General features: G+C 43.4%; 2 protein-coding genes across 10 annotated transcripts in view; one reads left to right on the top strand and one right to left on the bottom strand.

The window, feature by feature from the left end:
* The window catches only part of RBKS (ribokinase), a 76,028-nt gene extending 48,726 nt beyond the window's left edge, over positions 1–27,302 (top strand). For all 4 annotated transcript variants that reach the window (XM_033838819.2, XM_073791487.1, XM_019943032.3 and 1 more), the window contains one exon: positions 25,210–27,302. In XM_033838819.2, coding sequence (XP_033694710.1) covers positions 25,210–25,383 — 174 coding nt within the window. In that variant the 3' untranslated portion in view covers positions 25,384–27,302. The remainder of the gene's footprint in view (positions 1–25,209) is intronic.
* Positions 1–27,529, bottom strand: part of MRPL33 (mitochondrial ribosomal protein L33) — an 84,481-nt gene that overhangs the window by 34,818 nt on the left and 22,134 nt on the right. Inside the window, exons 4-7 of one of the 6 annotated variants that reach the window (XR_012325770.1) lie at positions 26,768–26,846; positions 13,796–13,920; positions 5,504–9,156; positions 2,853–3,080 (exon numbers count right to left, since the gene is read on the bottom strand). Coding sequence is in view for 1 of the 6 variants with exons in the window: in XM_019943036.3 (XP_019798595.1) it covers positions 27,255–27,304 (50 nt within the window). In the remaining 5 variants the exon portion in view is untranslated. Of the gene's footprint in view, positions 1–2,852; positions 3,081–5,503; positions 9,157–13,795; positions 13,921–26,767; positions 26,847–26,999; positions 27,305–27,529 lie in introns of those variants that run through there. The other 5 variants (XR_012325773.1, XR_012325772.1, XR_012325769.1 and 2 more) reach the window with 5 other exon arrangements.

Genomic DNA, 27,529 nt, shown 5'->3' on the forward strand with positions numbered 1-27,529 from the left:
GTGTCATTATGGGAAGGCTCTACATCCCCAAAAATAAATGAAACATTTCCTTAGAATAAAGTAAGTAGGCAATTCACTGAAGAAGAAATACGAAAGATAAAGAAATGAGACACTGTTCAACCCTACAAGAAATTAGGAATATGCAAATCAAAATAACAGTGAGATTCCCTTCATTGCCCATCAGGTCAACAAAAAATAAAGACTGATAATGTCAAAGTCCAAACAAATTGGAAAAACACATGCTCTCATATAGTTCTGGTGGGAGTATAAATTCATAGAATGTTTTTGGAAGGTAATTTGACAATACCAATTTTTAAAATACGTTTTCCCTTTGACCCAGTATATCTCTTTCTAAGAATCTGTCCTACAGAAGTGTTCACATATATAAATATTTGTACAAGAATGTTTATTTCAGCTTTGTTTGTAATAACCAAAAAATCGATTAGACAGGTCTACATAATCATCAGTAGGAGAAGGTCAAATGATAATAGTATGGTACCATTGATTTAAAAATAAAATAAAATAAGCCTAGCTATCTGTAAGTAAAAGTATAATTTAAAATCCAAAACAAACAAAACCACCAAACTTTCCCATTACTCATGGGAAGGGGAACAGGATGGGGGATAGGAAAGTGTTGAAAAGGAGGACCTCTGCATTCTGCTCCATATTCTTCTGAATTGTTTGCATTTTTCCATAAACCTGTATTTTTCACGTATTACTTTGAAATTTGGAGTAAAGATGATTTGGGGACATAGCAAAAAACTATTTGGAGCCACATCTAGCAAGTAAGATAGGTGATATCCTTTCTCAAAGGGCAAACTGGGCATTATTTTCACAAAGGAGCCAAATTAGCCACTGTTCACTCTTGATCTCATAAAGAACCTCTCAAGCTTTCCCAAACCTCTATATGTGGAGGCTGAGTAGCCCTTTGACTTAGGATGACCTCTGAATGGAGAGTCCTGATGCCAAAGAAATAGATCCACATGGCTTTCAGATCCACAGCACTTCAGCCTCTGTAAATCTGGATATTTCACTACACACTTTTGACAGTTTTTTTCTTAATCTTTCTAAAGAAAAAATTTCCCTCAAAAACATGTTATTTTATACAGTTTCCTTTGGAAATATCAGAATAAATGTCAAAGCTGCACTGTTTCTGTTCATCACTCAAATGCACGGCAGGTCTTCAGAGAAACTTCACTCACGTTCAAGTTTTCTTTCTGAATGAGTCTGTTGATATATCTCGGTTTAACTCTTAAACCCTCATTCTCTCAACTGATAACAGAATGAATGATCTAGACTTTGGCTTTGCCACATTTCTTGGTCTTTGGCTAATGAATGACCTGGAGGAGCTATAAAAGGGGCCAGGCTGTAGGAGATGCCTCATGTTGAGGTACTTAATATTTCATGTACTTCATCGTACATATACCTCTGATTTGAAACAGACCTGAATGGAAGGGCTCATGAGGGATGGAGGAACATATGTAACACAAGCCCTTGGACTGAATTGTGCTCCCCCTAAAAGTTATATGTTGAAGCCCTAACCCCCAAAGTTACTGTATTTGGAGATAGGACCTATAAGGAGGTAATTAAGATTAAATGAGGTTATAAGGGTGAAGCCCTGATCCCAATAGGATTAGCGTCCTTATAAGAAGAGACAGCAGAGAGTTCAGTCTCTCTGTATGTGCATTCAAAAAGTTCATGGGAGCACATAGCAAGGCGGAGGCCTCCTGCAAGCCAGGAGAAGAGGCCTCAGAATGAAACTTATCTTGCCAGCACCTCGATCTTGGACTTCTAGCCTCCAGAACTGTGAGGAATACATTTCTGTTGTTTAAGCCACCTAGTCTGTGGTATTTTGTTATGGTGGCCCAAGTAGACTAACATATGCAAGAAAGCAAATCAGCATGCTTCAGAAGTGACCTAAAGTGAATGCTGGAAAATCAGCTGTTCTGTGAGAAAATAAGCTGAGGCAAACTAACAGGATCAGCCTAAATCACCTTTTTAGTGAAATATCTCAAGAGTTTTTCGTATGGTTCAACTGTAATCATTGGTCCTGGTGGCTAAGGGCAGATGATGTCCTGGGTTCTAATCCTGATTTAACTAATAACTAGCAGACAGTTTGGGGCAAATGACTCATTATGTCTGGGGCTCAGGTTGTGCATCCAAACATGATGTGTCTGGAGTGGGTGATCTCTGAGTCGTCTTCAACCTCTGAAATTCCTTGATTCTTACAGATTCTTGGGGACATAAGGATCCTTTGGCTAATAATGAAAAGCAGGGCACTACTCTAGGCCAGGCATTGTGCTGGACTCTTTATGCATTTTCTCACACACTCAGAACAACCCTGCAAGACAGGCTAATGCCCACTTTAGAGAGGAGGAAGTTATACCCCCAAAGGTAAACAACCTGCCCAGAGTCATCCAGCTGGTAAATCGGCAGAGCCAGGAATTGGTTCTAGGTCTGTCTGCCTGTCTGCCTGACCCTGACATCCGTGTCCTCCTTACCACACCCTCTTGATTTGGTGGCAGTCTGCCTAGCGTCCAGTCTCTTCTATTTGGCATTCCAGCACTGACTCCTTGCCACTTGTCATGCTATAGGCTTCTGTAAGTTGCTCCATTTCTCTAGATTTTCAGAAGCTTCCACTCTTGCTTTGTGCAGTACAGTGCAGCCTCACTTAAATGCAGTAACTCATATATAGTCTAAGAACAGTGCCTGGCTCATGTAAGCACTCAGTACATCTTAGCGCTCATTAGTAGGTCCCCATGTGCCTAAATGTTCACTTTACCTGGATATCTGTGGGGAGGTGGGGCGGTGGCATAACCAGGTAGCACGTACCAGGAGCTTGCACTACTCACCATCACACAGGGTGGATATGACCTTGGCTCTGTACATTACTGGAGAGAAACCCAGGTCCCACTGCCATTCAACTCCAGCACCTTCCTGTACAGGGCAAGGAGCAGGACTGCACGGGTGGCAATGTGGCGGGATGGTGCCAGGCCAGATACCAAAGGTTCAGGCACAGATCACTTCATTCATTCTTGTCTTTGAATGATCAAGGAAGAGAGGTGCACCACTCCTAGAGTCTGTAACAAAAATATCTTTTCATTAAACTTCTTTAAGTAAGGGTCTGAACCGCTAACTAGAGAGGCTAAGGAAAATGTAATTCTTTTTTTGATCTTCCCAAACTAGTTCTCCAGTTTAAGGAAAGAAAAAACACTACTCTTTCGCTGCCTAGCAAACTCCTACCCATCCTCAAGGTCCAGCTCAGAGAGTTATTTTTGCGCAACCCCAATGCTTAATACAGTGCTTGGCATATAATAACAGGTCCTCCTGAAATAACGAAGAGTTCCAGTTCCTTCTGGGAAAATAACTAGTATGTGTGTTACAGTCACTTAGCCTCACTGAGCTCCAGTGTTCTCAGGGCACTAGAAGATCTACAGGATTCCTTATAGTCCTTCAGTGCCACACTGAATGTGCCAAGGGAAACAATCAATCTCAGATACAAATGCTCTTTTTTAATGATTTGCAAACAAAATAATTACCCAGTTTCCCATTTTTTTAACAGTTGTTCACAGTATTTTTATTTGTAATATTTACAAATAGTTAATTTGTAAAACAAAAAATAACCTAAATGTCCATCCAAGTGAATGGATAAAACAATTGTGCTATGTCCGTACAATGGAACACTACTCAACAATAAAAAGGAATTAACTATTTATACAGCAATAAAATAGATGAATTCAAAATAATTACACTGAGCAGAAGAAGCCAGACAATAAAGAGTACGTATATCATGATTCCATTTATATAAAAGTCTAGGAAACACAAATTTATCTATAATGAACAGAATCAAGCCAGTGACTGCCTAGGGACAGAGCAGGATTGGGGGAGGAAACTTTGGATTACAAAGGGTCACATAGGCACTTTTACCCAGTTTCCCATTTTAAAACATATCCTAGGATTGTTTTCCCTGGAGTCATAGAAAGGCGAGGCCAGAAAAAAAAAAAAGAAAAGAAAACTTACAGAGGGTAAATGACACCTCTGAAATTGGCATCATAGAATAAAGAAAATCCATATCCAAATGAGGCTCTGAAATAGCCGTCTTTTTTTTTTTTTTTTTTTTTTGGCTGCATTGGGTCTTCGTTGCTGCACATGGGCTTTCTCTAGTTGTGGCGAGCAGGGGTACTCTTTATTGCAGTGCATGGGCTTCTCATTGCAGTGGCTTCTCTTGTTGCCGAGCACAGGCTCTAGGTGCACAGGCTTCAGTAGTTGTGGCACGCGGGCTCAGTAGTTGTGGCTCGTGGGCTCTAGAGCGCAGGCTCAGTAGTTGTGGCGCACGGGCTTAGTTGCTCCGCGGCATGTGGGATCTTCCCGGACCAGGGCTCGAACCCGTGTCCCCTGCATTGGCAGGCGGATTCTCAACCACTGCACCACCAGGGAAGCCCTGAAATAGCCATCTAAAACTTAGGAATGACACCAATAAATGGGCATGATGTCTGTGCAAGGTCTGCTGACTCTGGCTGCCAGAAAGGATGACGATGACAAAAAGAAGTTCACTGACTATCAAAAAAAAAAAAAAAAAAGGACAGAGGACAAGGTAATTGCTAAAGAGACTGATCGACAAGGCACAAGACATCTGTCATGCCGGGGGGCATATTAACTCTATTACATTACTTCCACATCAGCAGATCACCTCAATTACCAGCTAATCAGGCAGAATTAAACATTTTAAATTATCTTTCTTAATCCTGCATGTGATTATTTGAAAACCCAGGGCTCTAAAAATCTAATTGTAACTGCTTACCAGAAATGTCATCTTCACTTTGAGGAACTGAAGCAGGGCCAGATACAAGACTGTTTTTTTTTCCGTTTTCCTAAAGTACCGTCCCATGGCCAGAACTGGACTTGCATGTATATCTGCCTAGTGCCGGGCATATTAGGGGCTCCCAAGGGGACCTGGCCCTGCTTCAGAACTCATAATGGCCAGAGACCAAAAGAAGAGCAATGGGAGGGGAGAAGGGGGGCGTGGGGGTGGAGGGAGGATGGAGAGGAAAAAACAACTGTTAAAACCTTAGCTAGAGACTTCCCTGGTGGCGCAGTAAAGAATCCGCCTGCCAATGCAGGGGACTCAGGTTCGAGCCCTGCTCCAGGAAGATTCCCACATGCTGTGGAGCAGCTATGTTCGTGTGCCACAACTACTGAGCCTGCACTCTAGAGCCCACGAGCCACAACTACTGAGCCCGTGTGCCTAGAGCCCGTGCTCCATGGCAAGAGAAGGCACTGCAATGAGAAGCCCACACACTGCAATTAAGAGTAGCCCCCGCTTGCTGCAACTAGAGGAAGTTCACGCGCAGCAACAAAGACCCAACGCAGCCAAAAAAAAAACCTTAGCAAACGTCAGGAGAGCAAAATCTAGATTTAGAGTGTTCTGTAGGCCTAGAAGGCACAGGAAACAGTCCCTCTCCCAGTAAGAAGGGATGGTATGAGGTTGTGGGAGATTGCTTACCCATCTACAGTTAAGACTTCTGAGCTTCCTACGCTTAAGCTCCTCTTCTTCCCACTCCTTCAGTGTCCTGGACATCAGTGTGATGACATGGCAGTGAGCTGGTAGTCTACTCCTTGCCCATCTTCCTAGGATGCTGCAATAGTGTCCTCAGGAGCAGAGCTGCCAGGACTGTACTGTAGGTCTCCTAAGTGGTTTCCATTGCATGAAGATGGTTCTTGGGTAGGCCTAGAATTATATGGAGGTGAAAAAACGTTTGGAGCCAAAGTGTAGAGCCCCGTGAGTTAGAGCCTTGCCCGCTGCCCTCAGTGCCCATTGCTGCTGATAGAGGTGGACAAGGAAGTGAGAAAACAGCTGTGTGGGTCATAGCTTGCTGAACATCTGCCTGCCCTTTGCGTGAAAGTATGAGTATGTGTGTGTTAGGTTAGTGGTGTGTGTACTTTGTGTATTTTCAATGTGGATAATGTGTGCTCCATGTGAATGATCTATGAGTGGCATGAATGCCATGTGTTCGTGTGTGCATATGTGGGTAAGTAAATGTACAACAGGGGGACAGAGTTTAAAGGGCTAACTAGTCACTCTCACTTTCCTCCTCCTACTTGCATTCCTTTAAAATCTACAAGAGGGTGCCATATGATGGGACAACCCCTGAAAAAGCTATGTGATTTGGGACCAGAAGTTAGGTGAAGTACATCTTCCTAAAAGATCCTCTAAAAACAGGAAGTTTGGGGCTTCCCTGGTGGCACAGTGGTTGAGAGTCCACCTGCCGATGCAGGGGACACGGGTTCGTGCCCTGGTCCAGGAGGATCCCACATGCCGCGGAGTGGCTAGGCCCGTGAGCCATGGCCGCTGAGCCTGCGCATCCGGAGCCTGTGCTCCGTAACGGGAGAGGCCACAGCAGTGAGAGGCCCGCATACCGCAAAAAAAAAAAAAAAAAAAAAAAAACAGGAAGTTTTATATCCTTTTCCATCCTTGGTCAAAACAAACCAAAACTGGGAAAAGGAAGATCATGGTTACATTTGCTAGATGACTTCCCTATGACTGTCCTGTTCCCAGTTAGGAAAATCCTCTTTACTGAGACTTCAACTTTTAGGTTTAGCATGTGGGAATGTAATTAGAAACACATTTGGACAGAAGAATAGTAATATTTTGTAAGAATTTCTCTTGATCTTTGCCATTCTGAAGTTTTACTGCAGTGAATTCAGATCTGAATTTATTCTTATTTATACTGCTCATGACTCTTTCTTCCTCTTGAATCTCAGTATTTGTGTTTTTCATCAATTCTGAAAAATCCTCAACCATTCTCTCTTTTATTACTACCTCTCCTCTATTTTCTCAATCCTCTCCTTCTGGAACTCCTATAAGGTATATTTTAGACCTTCTGTTTTCCATATCTTATATCTTTTAAAATTACTAGAGGGGCTTCCCTGGTGGCGCAATGGTTAAGAATCCACCTGCCAGTGCAGGGGACAAGGGTTCGAGCCCTGGTCTGGGAAGATCCCACATGCTGTGGAGCAACTAAGCCCATGCACCACAACTACTGAGTCTGTGCTCTAGAGCCCATGAGCCACAACTACTGAGCCCGTGAGCCACAACTACTGAGCCCGCGTGCCGCAACTACTGAGCCCACGTGCCACAACTACTGACACCCACGCACCTAAGAGCCTGTGCTCTGCAACAAGAGAAGCCACCACAATGAGAAGCCTGTGCACTACAACAAAGAGTAGCTCCTACTCGCTGCAACCAGAGAAAGCCCGCGCACAGCAATGAAGACCCAATGCAGCCAAAAGTAAATAAATGTATAAATGTATTTTTTTTTTAAAAACTACTAGAGAGAGAAGCCTAAATAGGGTTTCTTCATAGTCAGGATCCTGGGGCTGCCTGGCACTTTATTCTTGTAGTTCCAGGGCTGATGAAGCAAAAGTGCCCTCTAGAACTGAAAACAGTTCTTTAAGAAATGGAAAAGACTCCTGTGGAAAATTATGGCAAAAGGGGTGAGGGGCACCCCACTGTGCACTCATTTCTTCACACTTGACCTGAATTTTCTGCGTGGTAGGGACATGCTGGTGTGATAAGACAGACCCTGGCCCCAAAGAGCTTCCGTCTAGAAGGGTATGTAGCCCACACAGAATGAGAAGTGCCGTGACAGGGATGCTCCCGAGGAGCAGCTGAGGGGTCCACCTGGCCCGAGGAGCCCAGCGGACCTGCTTCGAGGGCCAGGGAAGGAGATGAGCTGAAGGCTGTCTTCCCCTTAGTGAAGAGTAACCCAGGCAGAGGCAGGAGCTCATGAAAAGGCCAGAGGCAAGACAGCAGGTCATGTTTGTACCTTTTCAATTAGTTCTGATTGGAAAGAGCTTAGAGTACGGGAAGAGTGGGAAAGGATGAGGTACAGCTGGAACAGGGATGGGTCGTGAAGGGCTTCGTTTGCCACTCCTGGGAATTTGCACTTTCTCCTGCGGGCAGTGGGGAGCCACTGATAAGAGGTTAAGCAAGGGACAGATTTGATCAGATCTATACTTTATAAAAGATTAACATGGCTGCTGTGTGAAGAATAAATTGGAGATCATAATACTGGAGGCAGGAAGAACCATCCAGAGACTGTTACATTGAAACAGATAGCTAGTGGGAAGCAGCCAAATAGCACAGGGAGATCAGCTCCGTGTTCTGTGACCACCTAGAGGGGTGGGATAGGGAGACGCAAGAGGGAGGGGATATGGGGACATATGTATATGTATAACTGATTCACTCTGTTATACAGCAGAAACTAACACACCATTGTAAAGCAATTATACTCCAATAAAGATGTTAAAAAAAAAAAGATGTTACATTGATCTGAGAGATTATGGCAGCCTGGACTGGGAATGTGGCAACAGGGATGTGGAGAAGTGGCTTTAAGAATTCTTAAGAATTCAGAAGACACCCCACCCCACCCCCACCAAAATAAAAGAATTCAGGACATAATGGCAGTCCATTTCCTTTTTTAAAAAATTGGCGGGGGAGCCTAAGATAGATGCTTATTTCATAGTCAAAACAAATAGCTCATTCTATCAGTCTCCATGGTTTTCAGCATCTTTTTGAGCCCTGACTCACCTAAGAGCTAAGACCTACTCCCATTAGAAACAGTTCACATCATCAGTTATTCTCTGCAGGTGGAACAGGAAGATGCCTGTGTAATTTACAAAAAAGAAAATGAAATGAAATACCCTCATGATTCCTATGTGCCCTTCTATTGGGCATGCCGGGCTGCCTGCCACCATTTGGGGGAAGCACTAATCTATGCAACAGAGAAACATCTGGAGCAGAAACTTACCCCTCATGTAAAGTAAATAACATTTGAAGGAAACTCTTTTGCAACATAGCGCTAGTTCAGATATCTCGCCCTACCACCTGTGCCCTAGACACTAGCTTACTCCTGATAGAGACACAGCCTTCACGAAACTACACACTCTCCCCCTGATGAAATGACAAATCAGCCAGCATGTGATGAATTTGGGTTGTGTAGACAAAAATACCAGGTATTCCAGCCAAGGCACACACAGTGTGCTGTGAATCATCCCCACCAGCTTTCAGCAGTTAGATTAGCAGAACAATTGCTCAGTTCCTTCCTTCGTCTTCACAGTGTAGACCTGGCCCAAGACCCAAGAGTGAAGCAGCAACTGTAAGGAAGCAGAAACATTATAAATAACCTAGAGAACCCTTTTATAACAGCAACTGCCTGCTGATTTTGTGGCCTAACAGCTCAAGCAAAAAGGATATAAATATAATATTGTGCAATGACTGATTACTCAAAATGTTGTGCATCAGCAGAAGTGGGACCTGTGGTTGGTGCTAATATTATCAGATGCCTTTGCTGTTTAATAATCTGGTAGCTCTGTATTATTTAGCATGCAGTTTTCACAGAGAACAATGATCTTATTTCAAGTACCTCTCACTGAAATAAAAAAGCAGCTGTTAGAAGATGAACATTTGGCAGAAAATGTTTTAGTGGAATCTTCGTGAGATAATAAATCATATTGGATTAACTGTTTTCTGTCTAGAATAGTGGAGTCACAAAGAAAAAAGATCGCTGACCACAGAAGGCAAGGGCAGTCTTTAGAACCCAGTGAATCACTAACAGACATTTTAGTTTTAAGTGCCATTTATTCACCAATATATAAAGTTATTTATATACAAAGCTTCCATTAATAGCGCCTGAAGAATGGGCCTTTTTTATTCCAGTTTTAGCTCATACTCAGGATTCTACTTCTCTTTCATTAATAATGGAATTCTTTAAATTATAGAATAAATTAATACACCACAGACATTTTGGGCAGAATGGGGTTTTTAACCAGTCTTAAGTCTCCACAGGCCATTCTGTGTGGCTAGCGTGCTGAGTGCATGCCGGCCCTGCCCCTGAAGAGGCACCGAGGCAGCCCACTGGGCTCCTGGGCTCCTGGCCCACCCACTCCCAGGTTGCTAGAGCAGGGCCGACAATAGACCCTCACAGGTTCTTCAGGCTGGCCGGCCACTGTCAAACTAGGGCTCTGCTGGAGAGGAAGTGACATCATGACATAGCTACTGGGCATCACCATTTTCAGCCAGAGAACATGATCTGCTGCTTTCATGAGGCCATATTGACTCAGGAACATTTTTCACATGAAATTATTATCACTAAAACATAAAATTCTCTTTTCTAAACTATCAAGCAATGTATAGAGCAAAGACTTTCACAGTATACTCCCAATTCCCACTCTTGGGAGGGAGAGGGTGATGGGTAAAGATTAAAAACGGAGGGTTTTCAGAAATGGCTGAGGATTGCTTATAGGATAAAACTAGCTCAAAACAGCTTCATCAGAATGTCCATTTCAATACTGGTGTGACTGGCCAACCCAGAACCCATCAAAAACCAGAAGCTGAGAATGGACTCTGAGACACTGAGTTGGGCCCCAGATGGAGCCAGCAAATGACCTGTCAGTATGGACCACTGGCTGACTTAGACCAGGAATTTGTCACCAATAATGGAGCCAGACCAGTTCATGGTGCTAAGCTCTGAGGTAGAACACCTCAACCATGTACATTCAGGTGGTGAGGCCGGGATAGGTGAAACGTGCCATCAGGCTGGCAACTTCTTTTGCCTTTGATTCAATTTTAGATCAAATCAAGGTGATGCAGTTATTATGATCACTGTACTCTTGCAAATTGTTATTAAATACTAGTAGGGTACCAATAAATAAAAAATCTGGCAGTTCTGGGATGAAGGTTGGTAGAGTTTTTCTTGTTCTTTAGTAGTTGAATTTTAATCAATATGTTGAAAATTGGAAGACCAGAGTCATTTTTTAATACCCCTTACAATCTTTTGGGGCAGTAATATGCTGCCTTGAACATATATCTCCCAACCTTACTTTGACTTTGCACTCAACTCCCCATTGATCCCTCTCTGTTTTCATCCATCTAAATGAAAGAAGGCTTTGGCCCCATAAACCTCATTCCAGATGGAAATGCATAATTCAAGAGAAATAGTGATGTCAAAGAAGAGAAGGCACACCAATTTGTGTCAGCAGTTGCTATAAATTAAAGGAGTACACGGAGAGTTTAATGTAATGTAAAATTGAAAATAAAATTAGAACCAATATTTAGGCATTTCTCCACCTCTTTTTTCCCTACTGTGACATGAAGGATTGACTCCCAGCTTAAGTACCTAATGTAGTTCATTTTTCTTTTCTGCTAGAATTTTTTTCCCCATAAAATGTTGCATGTTTATCTCTGGCATCCAAAATTAGATCTCTTCACTTTTTCCATTCTATTCTCAACAGAAAAGTCAGGGTAGGAAGAGTCAAAATTTTCCCCTCATCTTCCACGCCCATCATGTTTGCCGCATAGAAAGGACCCCACTCTACCAGTCTGACTAGTTCAGCTGCTGTAAATAGCTATTAATCCTTCGTTAGTATTGATTCTCTGTAATGTGGATGTCACCTACATGGTTTCTTTTGTTTTTCTAAGGCTGGAAAACAGAAGGTTGATAATGAACATCTCACACATGTACGACTGCACAAGGTGTTCCGAAACACTCAGGGAAAGCATTCTTGAGCATCATCCAAAGGGATTAGTCTGATCAACTGCCATTATTCAGAACCTTTTTGGAGCCCTTTATGCAGATTTCCCCCAAAGCCAGTGTTGTTCTTGATAGTCACCCATTGTTTTGGCCACTGGTGGAATTTCCTAGCTTGATCTCCCCACCTTAATCACTAGATGGTTTTAAATGATTCACTCTTTCCAGAAATAAATTTCTTAGGATAGTGGTTCTCAAAGTGTGGCCAGGGACCAGTAACATCAAGATCACCTGGGAACTCTTTAGAAACACAAATCCTGGGCCCCACCCCAGATTTAATGGATCAGAAACTTTGGGAGTGGAGCCCCGCAATGTGCATTTTTTAACAAGCCCTCCAGGCAATTCTGAGGTACAATCTAGTTTGAGAACCACTGACTTAGAAGATGAAATATTGCCTTCATTGAGGATATAAAAAGATGTGCTACTGATTTTTAAGGCATTCCGAAGAACAAGTTTCCAGAAGTTTTTGAGCAAAGTTGGAGTACATGTATGGCCTCTCCGGGGGACCGCTTTAAGAGAGACTGGCCTTCCACTGAGACATCCCGGTTCTGCCACCTAGCCATTTGACCTTGAGCAAGTTCTTACACTTGGTTTCTCATCTGGAAAATGAAAGACCCACCCTTACCTACCTCACAGAATTGTAATGAGATTCAAAGTGAGTCACATCTACAGATATGCTCTGTAAACTAGAAAGTACTAAAAAATGTGGAAAGTGAAAGTCATGTCATTCTGCATACAGGATTCTGGTAGTCTGAGCATTATGTCAGGGCAGAGAGTTGGAGAAAGGCCTGTATTTATCATTCCTTTGGCCAGATCCACCTTTTTGTCTCTATAATGACTGATTCATCACCTTAGTGGATGTGTCTAAGATTCTGCCGTTTCAGCCTACCAATTTATTTGGTGCTAAGAGAGGAAAACCATTGCCTGAATGGTGGCTACAAGGGGCTAGGAAGATGTATTCATTTTCAGACATGCTATTTTCTACGGAAAGCTTAGTGATGGTGAGTAAGGATGTACTGTGTATGTGGACACTGTACTCTCGTGCCCAGAACTTGTCACACACTAGCAGTGAAAGGGTCTGTACTGAAACTACCCATTTCAGCCCTGTGCAAGGGAGTCATGACCTTCAGCAAGGAAGCGAGTGTTCATTGCCACATACTAGTCATTGCAGAGAGGCCCAAAAAGAAAATCCCTCAAGCAAACCAAATCTATAGAAACTGAGATTTTAAAACAGACCAGTTAATGTGTCTGTGCTTGAGAAGAATGTGGGTGGATTTTCCCTCAGAGGTTAGGCTTTACAAACAACTTCACCATAGGAATTCTTTAAACACCAAGCTCCTGGTGCATTTGTAACTTAACTTTAAAGCTTTACAGACTGTTGAGTGAACATATCTGGGCAGGAAGGAAGCTAAATCTGTGCCTTAGTGCTTATTGGGAATGCAGTTTTAGTAACACAGAAAACAGTTCCCACTAGGCCAACATCAACTTCACTTTTCACACAAAGTGGCAGCTAAAATCAAGAGATTCAATAAGAATCTAATTGGTTAATTATGATTAAATTATTGGTTAATTATGGGAAAATAAGCTGTTGGTTAATTATGGAATTAGAATAGGAAATGATTTTGCTCAAAATGTGTGCCTATTTAACAAATCTGCAGAGACAGAAAGTAGATTAGTGGTTCCTAGGCCTGGGGGGAGTGGGGAGGAATGAGGAGTAACTGTTAATGGGTCCGAGGTTTCTTTTAGGGGGGATGAAATTTCCTAAAATTGGACTGTGGTGATGGTTGCTCAACCCTGTGAATATACTAAAGAACACTGAACTGTATACTTTAAATGGGCGGATTATTTGGCATATGAATTATATCTCAATCGAGCTGTTTTTTTAAAAAGTCAAATTGCTAATAAACTGTAGAGCCAAGGAAAACATTATGGCTGTTTAAAAGACAAAAATCACATCAAAACTTTGTTACATGTGGTTTCGGATCGATAAGAAATAGTGATCATTTGAAATATATTAAGGCAGAAAATATTTGCTTTCTTTTAGGCAGAGTATTTTAAAAGCAGACTATCTCAGCCAAATAATTGAAATTAAAATGTAATAAATTAAGGTGGCTAATAGTTGAAGCCAAAGTCATGGACATTTATGACATAACGAGTAGTCTATGTTCCCTACAGATTTATTTAGAATAAAAATCAGCAGCACTTACACAATAATGATAAGAAAACTGGATTCTCACTGTCCATCGTGTTGCCCTAAACTGATCTGGTTAGGGAAGGCTGGAAGGTTGAAGTTGGAAAGGATATGATCTCATCCTTATGATGTGAATATGCGCTGATAAGAGAAGATAGAAATATTCAGATTTAAGCTGTGAAATGGGGCTCTTGTATAAGCAGCTTCGTATCTCGTGGTATGTTTATCAGGCGGACTACTCAGTTCTGTCTGCCCAGGAGAGAACCTTTGCCCTTTCCTGCCTCGGCAAGATAGGCCAGGCCAGGCTAGCTCTAATCTCCTGGTTAAAGTCCTGGCTCCAGGGCTTGGGGTTTGCCTACGGCTCACTGGTGGCCATGGAGACTGTAGATTGACGTAAACAGGAAGGGAACTGGCTGGGAGATGTAGGAATTTCTGGCTCAGTGGAAAGAAGGCACGGAGCTACCAACACCTGCCTAGCGAGCCTTGCAGTTTGGAGGCTGCTGGTTAGGGCTTCTTAATGCACCGGAAGACCCTGACTGGGCCACTGGCGGTTCTTTGCGGCAAGAGGCCCTACTTTGGTGGCGTTTCTCAAACACCGTTTTTTCATTAATCACCACCCACCCACCCACCTCAAGGAGCCTTTTAAGAGATTTTTTCCTAATTGTCCTCTTCTTCCATGAAATGTAATACCACAGATATTCATTCATATTCTGTGTGTGTGTGTGTGTGTGTGTATCTGTTTACATACTGCGGCACTCCCCCACACACAAGAATGAATTTTCAGCCCCGAGAATGCATGCCCTGGATGGAATGAAGGCTCTAGGCCGGGCCTTTCTCTTTCTCCTCACATTTGGAGTGAGTGGTGAGGTCAGTCACACGGAGAAGGTGGACAGGGTGGCCCATGCCCATCACTAACCATGAGAAGCCCTGACTCCAGGTTCCAGCATGGCTAGAGGAGTGTCCTCTCAAGTCACATTGTCCCCGCACCATCTGTTCAGCCTGCCTGCCATCCTCCGGGCTCTGCCACCACCTCTCTCCCTGGCAGGAGCCCTCTGCCCAGTGGCTGGCTGACTGTGATGGAAAGCAGGGTCCTCCATCAAAACAGCAGCACATAGCTTTCCCCCCAGCAGGTCACTTCCTTCCCATGCTGTCCTCCAGCCCTTCCCAGCTCTAGGCCTCTCCCCAAACCCTCACTCACTGTTCTCTCTCTGTTCCCTCATCCATACGGAAGCGTGAGATTTATCAGGTTCCCCAGTCTTGCACTGACTTTTATACTCTTCATTTCACATTTCTTTAATACCCTGCTCACAAACTCTTTAAAGTTCTCAGAAAGTATCTCCCCTGCCCTCACAGAGAAATGGATTTCAGAGACCCCCAGCACATACAGATGGCCACTGCTAGAACTCTCTAGAACCTGGCTTCCTTGTAATTAAGAGCTACAGGACATACTTCTGCCTCCTCTGCCTTTCCAGACTATGAGAGCATTCCTAATGCCCTCTTCTACTTGGAGCTGGGAACATGAAGCCAGGCACAGCGTAAACCCCTGGCCCTGGGATCCGCAGGATCATGACCCTCTTTGTTCCTTAGAACCCTCTGACTTAGATCATGGGCTTTTATTTCCAAAAAAGTTAGCAAGTTAAGGGGCCTCTAAGATGGTACCATCGAGTCTCCCCCACCTTTGCTGAACACCTGCTCTGCTCCAGGCACTGTGCTAGGCCTTTTCACATACATTATCCAATTCAGTATTTACCCCCTATGAGGTAGGTTCCCATATTACAGATAAATAGTCACAAGAGAGGTCACACAAGAGGCTGAGTCACTTGCCTAAGTGGTGAAATCAGGGCTTAAAGTCAGGCCTGTTTAACTCCACACCACTTACTGCATTGTCCCAGGGGAGAAAACATGTTCCCACTTGAGAAAAACATTTTTCCCAGCTGTGTACAGAGGGGCTTCACTGTAGTTTACCATTCTCAAAAGATGACACAGTTAAAAGGGAAGAAGGTGGGATTTAATTCCAGGTGTGTGTTCCCTCGGTGCTTCTTCCCCAAGATCCATGTCTCCGGCCCGTCTGTGATTAGCCCTTTAAGGACAAAGAATGACTTTCCCTCTCCCAGGCCCCACCAGGTGTTCATGCCTCAACCTCCTGCAAACGGGAAAGAGGCAGAAGCCCCATTCTTAGAACTTGGAAGCAGGAGCAAAGCAGAAATTGCCACCAAGTTAGCCTGAGGGCAAGCCACGTCAGCGGCCCTGCCTGCACGGGGGTGGCAGGTAGCAGGGAGCCTGGTGGGTTTACACTGATCGCTGTCCCTTTCCTGAGCCCCTTGCAACATTCTTTTTTATGAAGAAGAAATAGCACATTGACTTAGGATTTAGTCATACTTCATTCATCCCATTTGCCTTTTCCCTGGCCTCTAAAACCACGAGCCTGGCTGAGGAATTCAGGTCCACAGTGTAGGCTTTGAACAGCTTTGTGTAGGGAGAGGTTTTGAAAAGAAAGGAAAGTGGTATCTACTTGTCAGATGGAATGTGTTAACAAATCAGGGAGGAATGCAAGGACTTTAACTGTTAGGGTCCCTTGGCAGTTTGGGTGATGAATCATCCAGCGTGGGTACGGATTCCTAACAAATGAAGCCTCACGATGACATCATTCTTGCAAAATCATCTGGGTTTCTGTTGTAGGCGCCTGACAAGTTCTTACCTTGGGGATTTTCACCACATGGCGTTTGTTGTTTTTTTTTTTTCCCCAGCCACAATTAATACCCATCATGCCTTACAATTCACCCACTTTTCTATCAACTGGAATTTGGCAAACTAGGACTTTCACAAGTCTGTCTCACTATCATCCCTCCTACAGGGCATTCTTGGGACACCTGTGCTTCTCACCTGATCACTCAGCACCCAGCCTCCTGATAGTCCTGGATTCAGTGAGGCTGTATTTCAGCGGCGAGCCTGGGCTTGCACCAGTCTGAGGGCGTGGACGTGATGAAGACCAAAGAGGAGTGCAGGGGCATCTAGGAGGGTACCTAACCCAGACTCGTGGGATCAGGGAAAACACAGTGCTTTGAATATGGTGCCAGTCAGCAAATATATGATGACTAAGTTAATAACTGAGTTGAGTCTTAGGAGAGGAGTAGGAGTTAGTCTAAGGATGAGTTCAAGGGGAGATATCTCAATGAATGAAGACCCGTGGTTACAATGTGTGAGTAGGAAAAAGTAAGAGATGAAACTGGGTAGGTGGGCGGGAGCGCCTCATGTGCCATGCTAAGGAGCTGAAATGTTATCCTAAGAAAGATGAGAAATGATCAAAGGGCTTTGGGCATGGAAGTAAGGTGGTCTGATTTACAGCAGTATGGAGGATGGAGTGGAAGGGGCCAGACTGCGGACAGAGAGACTAGTTAGGAAGTTAACGTGGTCCTTTAGAGGTGATGTGAGCATGAAGTAGGGCAATGGGGTAGGGATGAAATGAGAGGACAGGTTAGCAAAATATTTAGAATTTACACTTGGCAACTGGTGATTATCCAGAAGACCCCCCAGATTTTCAGGGTGGAGTTGCCACAAACTGAAAAGATAAGAAGAGGCCCATGTTCAGCCAGAGTTATCAGTTCGATTCGGGTATGTTGAGTTAGAACTGCCTGCAAGAGACCTGCGGCTGGTCGAGCTGACTCACAGGTAGTTAAGATACACGAATCCCAAGACAGAGGAGAGTGTGGGCTAAAGATAATGACTTAGGACTCCTCATATTCATCGCAGTCAAAACCATAACAGCACAGTATTTGACACACCCAGGAAATTAGGGGAAATGAGAAGGGCAGTGGGTGAAGGACAGAACCTGAGGGAATACCAATGTGGATGGTGGGGGAGAAGGAAGACAGACCATGGCAGAGACAAAGAAGGAGGGTCAGAGAGACACGGGGGCCCAGGAGGGTGCCTTACTGCTCTGTGCTTCTCTCCCCTCTAAACCTTATGGTTGTCCTGTTCCTCATAAGTAAGCTCTTCCTCACCTCCCCATACAGCCCTTATAGGTGAAAGCGGCTCCTGATCCCAAAGCACATTCTTGCAGCTTCCAGCCATCCCTCCTCTACCCTCCTGAAGAGATTCCTGCATCTTCATGGCTCATACAATTCAGTTATAAAGCCTCAACTTCCTTTCCTGGTCATTCTCTGTTTATCTAAGCCTGGCATCTACATAACCATTTCTCTCTCCACACCTCCCCCCAATGCTACTATCACAGGACGACTTGAGTACCGTGAGGATGAACCATCACCAAGACTCACAGTTCCTAGATGCCCCCACCTCCAGGGACTCTTCACCTCCACTCCAGCCTCCCGTTCCCATGACGACCCCAGGAAATGGTTAATACCTGGCACAGCTTCAGTCCTGTGGGAATAAACCTCACATCCCACTCTGACCACAACCAGCTCTCTCACCTCTTCTCCTACACTGTTTTCTCACTTTCCTTAGTTCCCTCCATTTCCTTCTGACCTGTTGACCCCCTCCTGACCTCTCTTCCTTCTTTACCCGGGTTAGACTCTCCAGTTATTCATCTGGTTATTCTTTTTTTTATATAAATTTTTTTTTAAATTTTTTGGCTGTGTTGGGTCTTTGCTGCGTGCAGGCTTTCTCTAGTTGCTGCGAGTGGGGGCTGCTCTTCGTTTTGCGGTGCACGGGCTCTAGGCACGTGGGCTCAGTAGTTGCGGCACGCGGGCTCAGTAGTTGTGGCACGCAGGCTCAGTAGTTGTGGCTCACGGGCTCTAGAGCACAGGCTCAGTAATTGTGACACACGGGCTTAGTTGCTCCACAGCATGTGGGATCTTCCCGGACCAGGGATCGAACCCGTGTCCCCTGCATTGGCAGGCAAAGTCTTATCCACTGCACCAGCAGGGAAGCCCCATCTGGTTATTCTTTCCTGAAATCTTTACTCCCTTTGTACCTTCCCTCTCCCCCCACACCTGCCCAGGGCAACTCTGGTCCCCATTCTCTTCTCTGCTCCTGCCCCAAGCACACAGAGGGAAACAGGATCCCATACAGAAGAACATCATTAAAGATTCACGGTCTTCACTCTCATCCCTGTAATTCTTCATCGCTATAGAAAACATAAGCCCTTCCCATGGGGAAATAGGAAAAATTGAGCAGTAGCCCGAAGCCCAATCTCTCTCCCAAAATAGCTTCTCCACCTGCTCTATTGCTAGATTTCCACACAGATGTCCTTGGTACAATCTTGACTGCCATTTACCACATTTAGTCTTACCTTGGGCAAGTTACTTAACCTCCTTAAATCCTAGTTTCCTCAGTTTTAAAATAAGGATCCCCCAGGCTTGCTGCCAACCTCCATGGCACTTTGTGCAAATTAGAAGGCGCCTCTCTGAATAGGTGTAGACTGGGGAGCTGAGCACAGCCTGCAGACCCACAGTCACCCCGTCACCGGGGCACCCTCGTGCAGAGCCACCTTGTATGACCAGACACTGCAGCCCCAGCTACACCCACCTCCACAGGGTTCTTAGGGAACAAAGGCGATAACCTACACAGTGCCCAGCAGAGAGGATGACCCTGAGCAGAACCTCAGCCAGAAGAGCCCTTGCGGACCACCTGGACTTGTAGGTATGCTCTGCTGGGGTGGCACCTGCAGCCATTTCAGGCATTGCCTGCCAGCTCCAAGAGGTTTATCACTGTGCTCCCCTCTCTCGTCAGAGAGCAGACCCCTGAGAGACTGGGACATGTGCTGCTAAGTTCAGTGAGAGAGCAGACCAGGGTCATAGTCAAGGGCTCAGGCAGGCAAGGGGCAGTGGGAGGGAGCAGGGAGTGCGGGCAGCTAGACAGAGAGGATGGTCTGCAAGGGAGAAGGGAAATGAGCAGCCCACCTCCCCAGGGCCACACTGCCTCCCCCCAACCCCACACCCCAGCTCTAGGTGCTGTCCTTAGGAGCACCCACCTCTCAGATTCTCGCCTTGGGGTCCTCTCACCAGCTGCTGATGAGTGTCATCCCTACGCCACCAGCCCTGCAGGGTGCCTCGCCCTCCCCCAGGCCCCCACCAGAGGGCTCAGGTATTCCATAGGGTGTGTTTTGCTCCTTCCACTTCACTGTTAATCCATCTGCCTCCCGGGTCCCACAGGCCAGAACCCCTCAGGACCCAGGAGTGTGCAGGCCCTCAGGCGAGCAGGAATTTCAGAATGCTACATCCATTCTCTAAGAGCAGCTCTTCCTTAAGGGGCAATTATTGTGAGAAGGCAATGAATAGTAGCCACGTGGGTATTTTTACTGAAGAAAGATGAATTATGTCATCACCCCTTTTGGCACAAAAATAATTTTCAGTAAAAGGTTAAAGCCATCATGTTGTATCAATGAGAACTATTCCATTATTCCAAGAATGATTGATTGGAAAGTACTTTACTTACAGGAAAATCACAGTGATACAATACAGCTTCTACTTAAAGCGCTTTCCATTAAAAAAAATTATAACCAGTGTATAAAAATAGTTATATTGAAGATGTGAATCAACAGCCGGGTAATTTATTGGCATTTGAAAGCCCTGTGCTATAAATAGCTTCAACAATGAGACTATCAAGTAACTCTGGGCTGTGGCAACCTAACCTCCATTTTTACTGACACAAAAGAAAGTCACATGTAGTTCAGCAAGGGACATCTGGCCCCCTTGGAAGAGATCACTGGAAGAGAAAAACACGATGGAACTAGGACCATGAGTCTGGCCAACTCAAAGCGCTGGGTGAGGCAGGGGAAGAGACACAGGGGACAGAGATATGGTCTCTGCCCTCAGAGAGTTTTCAGGTTGTCCCAGACTGTAGGCCTGTACACACAATCGTCAGTAAAATGTTTTAAATGCCTAAGAGAAGTGCAAATGAATATATCACTCCCTTTCTTTCCCTTACACTCTTCGGTGAAAGTTAAGTAGTACTTTTCTACCTTTTCACTCTTAAATTTCAAAGAGCTTTTCCACTGTTGGATGTAATGTGACTTTTAAAATAGTATTCACTGGGGCTTCCCTGGTGGCGCAGTGGTTGAGAGTCCGCCTGCAGATGCAGGGGACATGGGTTCGTGCCCCGGTCCGGGAAGATCCCACATGCCACGGAGCGGCTAGGCCCGTGAGCCATGGCCGCTGAGCCTGCGCGTCCGGAGCCTGTGCTCCGCAACGGGAGAGGCCACAACAATGAGAGGCCCGCGTACAGAAAATAAATAAATAAATAAAATAGTATTCACTGGCCTTCACATCTTTGAGCTGATGGCCCCAGGAGTCTCCCTACTTCTTTGTGCTTTTGGAATGAGGCGAGACTGCTGCCCTCTTTGCGAAGAAGAATGTGGATCACCACCCCTACCCCCACCATGTCACTTTCGGTGAGAAGGTGGAGACTGGGGCAGCTGAGAGTTGGCCCATCAGCAGTCATTAACTGAGCATATACTACTTTTAAGGACTGTATAACTCTGGGGAGTCATCAGATAGGAAAGAACTAGACAAGATTTCTGGCCTCTCAGAGGAGTTTAATACACGGGATTGCCTCAATCAAGGTTCTTGGTTGAAAAATCGAACAGCTGTGTTACTGACATGGGGCACTGGACACCATCACAACGCTGCCACTAACATCCCAGAGTTCAGTTTTTCTGCAATTACTGTCACAGCCAGAAAATGTTCCTCCCAGTTCCCTGGACTTTGAGCAGGGTGTCACTGCCTAGTCCTTAGTTGCAAAGGAAATTGCCTCAACGAGATGGGGTATTTCCAAATGCAGGAAAGAGGTTCTCTCAATTCAGTTCACCCCGACTTGTAGTAGATGTCTATTTAACTAAGAAAAAGAGGGAAATCATTCAGAGGCTGAAATTGGCCCATTTGCAAATTCACACAGTGACCGATCCTGATTTTTTTTTTTTAACTTTAGTAAAATTTCCTTTGTTAAAAACTTCTCGGGACTTCCCTGGTGGTCCAGTGGTAAAGAATCCACCTTACAATGCAGGAGACGCGGGTTTGATCCCTGGTCAGGGAACTAAGATACCACATGCCCCAGGGCAACTAAGCCCACGTGACACAACTACTGAGCTTGCGCGCCTCAACGAGAGAGCCTTCGTGCCGCCAACTACGGGGCCCACGCCCTCTGGAACCCGTGCACCACAACTACAGAGCCCATGGGCCCTGGAGCCCGTGCACCACAGCTAGAGAACAGAAAACGTGCACGCCACAACTAGACAGAAGCCCGCGCGCCACAACGAAGAAACCGCGCGCCACAACTAAGACCCGACACAGCCAAATAAATTAATTAAAAGAACAATTTGATAAAAATCCTTCTTCATTTTTCTCTGTATTCTTAAAAAAAACACACACATACTCATAGACACAGGTATTTTCTTTCCTCTCTCTTCCATTCCCCCCACCACCCCTGCAACCTCCTATCGATCATGATGCTGAAATCTTTTCTGGCTTAACTAATGGACATTTCTCCAGGTATGTGCATGTATTGCTAACCTTTTCGTATTAATAGCTGCATATTTTTCCATAATACAAATGTACGAGATTATTCACCCATTCTCCTATTTGATAGAAAATCACATTATTTCCAGTGTTTTGCCTTTGGAAACAATGCAGCAATAAGCATCTTTGAGCACATATCCCAATATTATAGGAGTTTTCACTTCTGTAGATTTCCAGAAGCAGGACTGCTAAATCAAAGGACACACACATTTTTTAACAAATACTGTATTACTCTTCCACATTCCTACCAACAATATATGAGAGTATCATTGTCCTCTCCATCTTCATCTTGCTGCTCTTGCTATCAATCTTACTATTTTATCAATCTGATGGGTAAAAAATATTATTTTAATTTGCATTTTACTTAACAGCTGATAACTTAGTATCTTTTCGTGTTTGTTTACTGGCCATTTACATTTCCTTTTCTGAAATTGCAGACCTATATCCTTTGTCCATTTTTATCCTGCATTTGTCTTTTTCCCAGCAATTTGAAGGTGTTCTTTGAGTATTAGGAATATGTCATATGTATTACAAGAATTTTTACCAAATTTGAGCCTTTTAACTCGGATCTTTTTTTTTTTTTTTTTTTTTTTTTGCCGCACAGCACGGCATGTGGGATATTGGTTCCCCGACCAGGGCTTGTACACGCACCCACTGCAGCAGAAGCATGGGGTCTTAACCGCTGGACCGCCAGGGAAGTCCATTTGGCTTTATTTACAGTGTCTTTGGACATATTTTTTTTTTAATTAAAATCTAATCTTTTTTTCATTATGGCTTTTGGGTTTACTGACTGGCTCGTGGTTTCCCTGCTTGCAATTATTCAAATACTCATCTAAATTTTCATACTATGTTACTGTTTTATTTTTTATATTCAAGCCTTTAACCTACCTGGAATTTAATTTTGTGTATGATGTAAAGAGGAATTAAGACTTGAAATTACTTAGAGTTTGCCATACTCTTCATATGTTGTAGTATTTTCCATGTTTTCATAATACACCCTCCACCCAGCTCATAATTTCTCTGGTTTCAAACCTTTCTCTTGTCACATTGCTGTGTTGTAAACTGAGGGAGGGCATGTCTGTCTGTCTCTTTCTTTCTCCATTGTTTCCCTCAGGAAACACTTAATAAACAATTGCAAGGCACCTAGCATAGAGCTTGACATATTTTAGGTACTCAGAAAATATTTCTGGGAGGAAGGAAAGTGTTGAATTCACACCTGAGTTACTATGACTCCTTGGCAAGCTGAATATTGACTGCTTATCTTTGTTAACAAGGGGAAATGTCATTCTCCTTAAAGCCATTCAGTGTTTCATGAGTTCACTCTGTTCCTCCTCCTATATCTTTGTTCTTTGAGGCCTTCCTTCTCTCTATAAATCTGTCTCATTTCATAAGGATTCCGCTTAGGCAGGCTTTCTTCAACCATTCCTTAAAATTCAACAGTATTTATAAACTCTGCCATACTATTTCGCATTTAATCCACAATTGATTTTATTCTTTTTCAAGTACCCATCACTGTGCTAGGCACACAGCTTAGTAAATACTTAAACTGCAACTGAAACAATCATGCATACCAAGGTATAGCCTCAAGATTTGTTATGAAAGCTCTTGGGACTAAGGAAGCAACAAACTGGGAAAAACTGGAAAATGACCCTGAAAGCTGTTAAATACCAGAATGATTTTTCAAGTGAAATTGTATCACATTTATTTTAAATACATTTGTTGGATGAACACATGACTAGGTACTGCCCTACCTGAAGGCAGAGGTCAACAGACTTTCTTTGGTATTTTCTATTTCCATGGGTCCCTATATGGCCTTCACCAACTTGGGCCTTTGGAGATTCAGGGGAAATGGAACTAAGCCTTATATGACCCTACATTTAGTTTGAAAATAACATCTGAATGGCTCTCACCACGTTCTGCATGAATTTTTAATGGAGAAACAGCTAATTCTAGGGCTATAGCAGAGAATATACAAGATGAGCCTGGAGCATCTTATAATGTCAGAAAATAAGACAGTGCTCAAAAAATAAAATGATGGAAGTATGTCAAAGGGACACAAGTACCAACTGAAAGAACTCCCAACTGCCAAAGCTGGAACAATTTGAGCAACAAAATAAATAATGTAGTGCTGGATTATAGCCTAAGGAATAAAATAAATATCCCTGAGTTCATACTTATATAAGTGAGCAGCTGAATAAATAAATGAGGGAGAAGAAACAAATCTCCCATAGAGATTTCCAATTTATGGAGATACTCCATAAATGGAATTACTCCCCACCCCTTAAGTGTGGACTATACTCAGTGATTTGCTTCCAAAGAGCAAGTATAAAAAGAGAAAGTAACTTTACAATGGTGAAACCTGGCCAAGACTACCTTAGCCAAGTGCTCAAGATTAACATCATCAGTGTAAGTCATGTTGACAGTATGTACCCTTGATACGACATGATGAGAATGACACTTGACCTTTGTGGTCTTCCTCCCCAAAACCGTAAACACAGTTTAATCATGAGAAAAACAGACAAATCCCAATTGAGGTACATTCTACAAAATACTCAACCAGTCCTCAAAACTATCAAGGTCATCAAAAACAAAGAATGTCTAAAAAACTGTCACAGCCTATAGCAGTCGAAGGAGATATGACAACTAAATGTAATCCAGGTATCCTGGATGAGATCTTGGAACAGAAAATACACATTAAGCAAAACTAGTGAAATCTGAATAAAGTATGTAATTCAGTTAATATGATAATGCTATTATTTCGTTAGTGGTGACAAATGTACCATAATAATATGTTTACAGAACTAGATGTGGGGTATATGGAAATTCTCTACTATCCTTGTACCTTTTCTGTGCATCTAAAACTATTTTAAAATAAAAAGTGTACTTAAATATTTTGAAAATACAGTTTGGGCAACAGATGGCTACATGCTTATCTCTACAACTGTGCTTTTCATTACAGGGCGCTGGTGACAGTTTTGTGGGAGCGCTGGCCTTCTACCTGGCTTACTACCCTAATCTGTCCTTGGAAGAAATGCTCAAGAGATCCAATTTCATCGCAGCAGTCAGTGTCCAGGCTATAGGAACACAGTCATCTTATCCATACAAAAAAGACCTGCCCCTTGATCTGTTTTGATTGCTATTAACTCCAAAATAAATATACCTGGAAATAAAGTATACTTGGGGATGGCCACTCTTAACTAGCAACTTACTATGTCATCTTCTCCTTTCTTTGCAAATACTATATTCATTTATTAAGTCATCCTCAAGCCTTCATTTATTTCTTTATAATGATGATTTCTTTGCTTTTCATGCAAAAGTCAACTAGACAGAATTAAGGATTCCACAACGAAGACATGTACAAACAATACCACTATTCAGGAACCAGCAAACTCTACTGCCAACACATCATGATACTGTAATGTAACACCATACAGCAGAGGTTGCATACAACGGTGTCTAGAGTCAGCAGAGAATGTTAAATAAGCGAAGGGGGCATACGAATTGGGCCACTCAAGCAGTTCCTAAGAGGGGCAGCTGACATTCAGCTTTGCCTTTAGTGTTGTCAAAGCTTCTGGTTTTGCAAGGGAAGCCAGAAGTTTGGATGTTTATTGAAATCTTTCAACATTTAGGTATCAGCAACTGATTTTAATTGTAAATACCACCTGTGGGCTGCTTTCAGCCCATGTGCTGAACAGACAAGTCATTTGCTAAGCCAGATTCTAAGTTTTTTGGAAAAAAAGGTGATTCATGCATGTCACAGACCCTTTACACTGGGCTTAGGTAGGATCAGGTGAAAGATTTTTGTAACCCGAGACCACAGAGTTTCAATCTAAAAACAGCCAAGATCTCACCTAGTACTGCTTTGAATTAGAGCTTTAACAAAAGATGCCAGAAAAATAGCTGATTGACTATAATGCCACAAGCCTCTAAGATTCAACAACTGTCTAATTTTATTTCCAGAGAGCTGCGCTCACATTTCCTCAGGAGATAGATTGGGCCACAGGGAGGAACACGTGTTATTTTGGAACAACATTGGTTTCTTAGTGCTTGTGGTCATGGTGAACACTCTATCCTTCTCCCCTATAAATGCAGTAGGATACGTACCAACAGAGCTCAAAATGTGAGCTGATCCTTACCTTCAGCCAGAAATTTGACAAGTAAAGGAGAAAATGGGCAATTTTGAAAATCTGTAGTAAACAATAGCTCGAGTGGGAAAGTGTACAGATCTGGGTAGGGCAGGAGTCCTTATCTGATAGGGATTTCCAAGCTGTGTGGTACCACTGCCCCAGAAGCCCTAGCCATTAGCTTTATGGAAATACACTATAGCACCTCTTATTTAAAAAAAAAAAAATCTAGGAGTTAAAGCAGTCCAGAGCTGTCCTAGAAAATCCTAGATACTACTTTGGAGACATGAGTTTGAGAATATGGACCAATGGCATTTTTCTAACTATATAAGCACAAATCAAAAATAGCAGTTCTCTTGGTTTCTTCTGTGTTACAGCTGGCTCCCTTCTTACCATTCCTGCTCACCGCGGCCATCTCTGTTATTGCATGGGAGTTCTTTCAAGATCACTCTGGACTGTGACTCTGCCTTTTCTGTGAAGTACAAGAAAGAACAGACTGGAAACTCTTGCACAAATCTCACTATGGAAAATTTTCTTTTCTTATATGAAACAATGGTTATTTTTTAGGAATGTAGTTTTTAAAATTTCAAATAGTGGGGGAAAACACCACTAAGAGACAATAGTACAGGCTATTTTAATATTTTTATTAAGGGCTATAAAAATATCCAGAAAGATAAATAAATGTGATGCAATGATATATGTCCTAATATGAAGAACTTTCTTTCACTGCATTGTTTTCCTTCACAATGGCCTTCAAATCACAGGAGGCAGTGATTCCATGCCATTTCCTCTTCTTTCATTACACGCTGCAGAATTTCTGAATCAGTATCCCGCCCTCAGTCTTCTCATTTATAAATCAAATTCATTTTCAATCCATTGTTTAGAGGGAGCGTATTTTTTTCTGTTCCACAAAGAGGACTTTTTTTTTCACTGAAGGAGGAGAAAAAAGGATTGTAGCAGAAAACTAAAAAGTATCGTCACCATTTTTTAATAAAAATACATATCAGACCATGAGCCCTCTCTTCTTTTTCTTTCCTTTGTCATGAGGATGGAGCTGACTTGCTAACTCAGTTCCTCAATCCCAGAGATCAGAGAAGACTGGAGAAAATGGTAAGGAAAACAAGGGAAGGTGCACCAGCCAATCAGTGGCATCCT

This window comes from Tursiops truncatus, chromosome 14, assembly GCF_011762595.2.
Source record: "Tursiops truncatus isolate mTurTru1 chromosome 14, mTurTru1.mat.Y, whole genome shotgun sequence".
NCBI lineage: Eukaryota > Metazoa > Chordata > Mammalia > Artiodactyla > Delphinidae > Tursiops > Tursiops truncatus.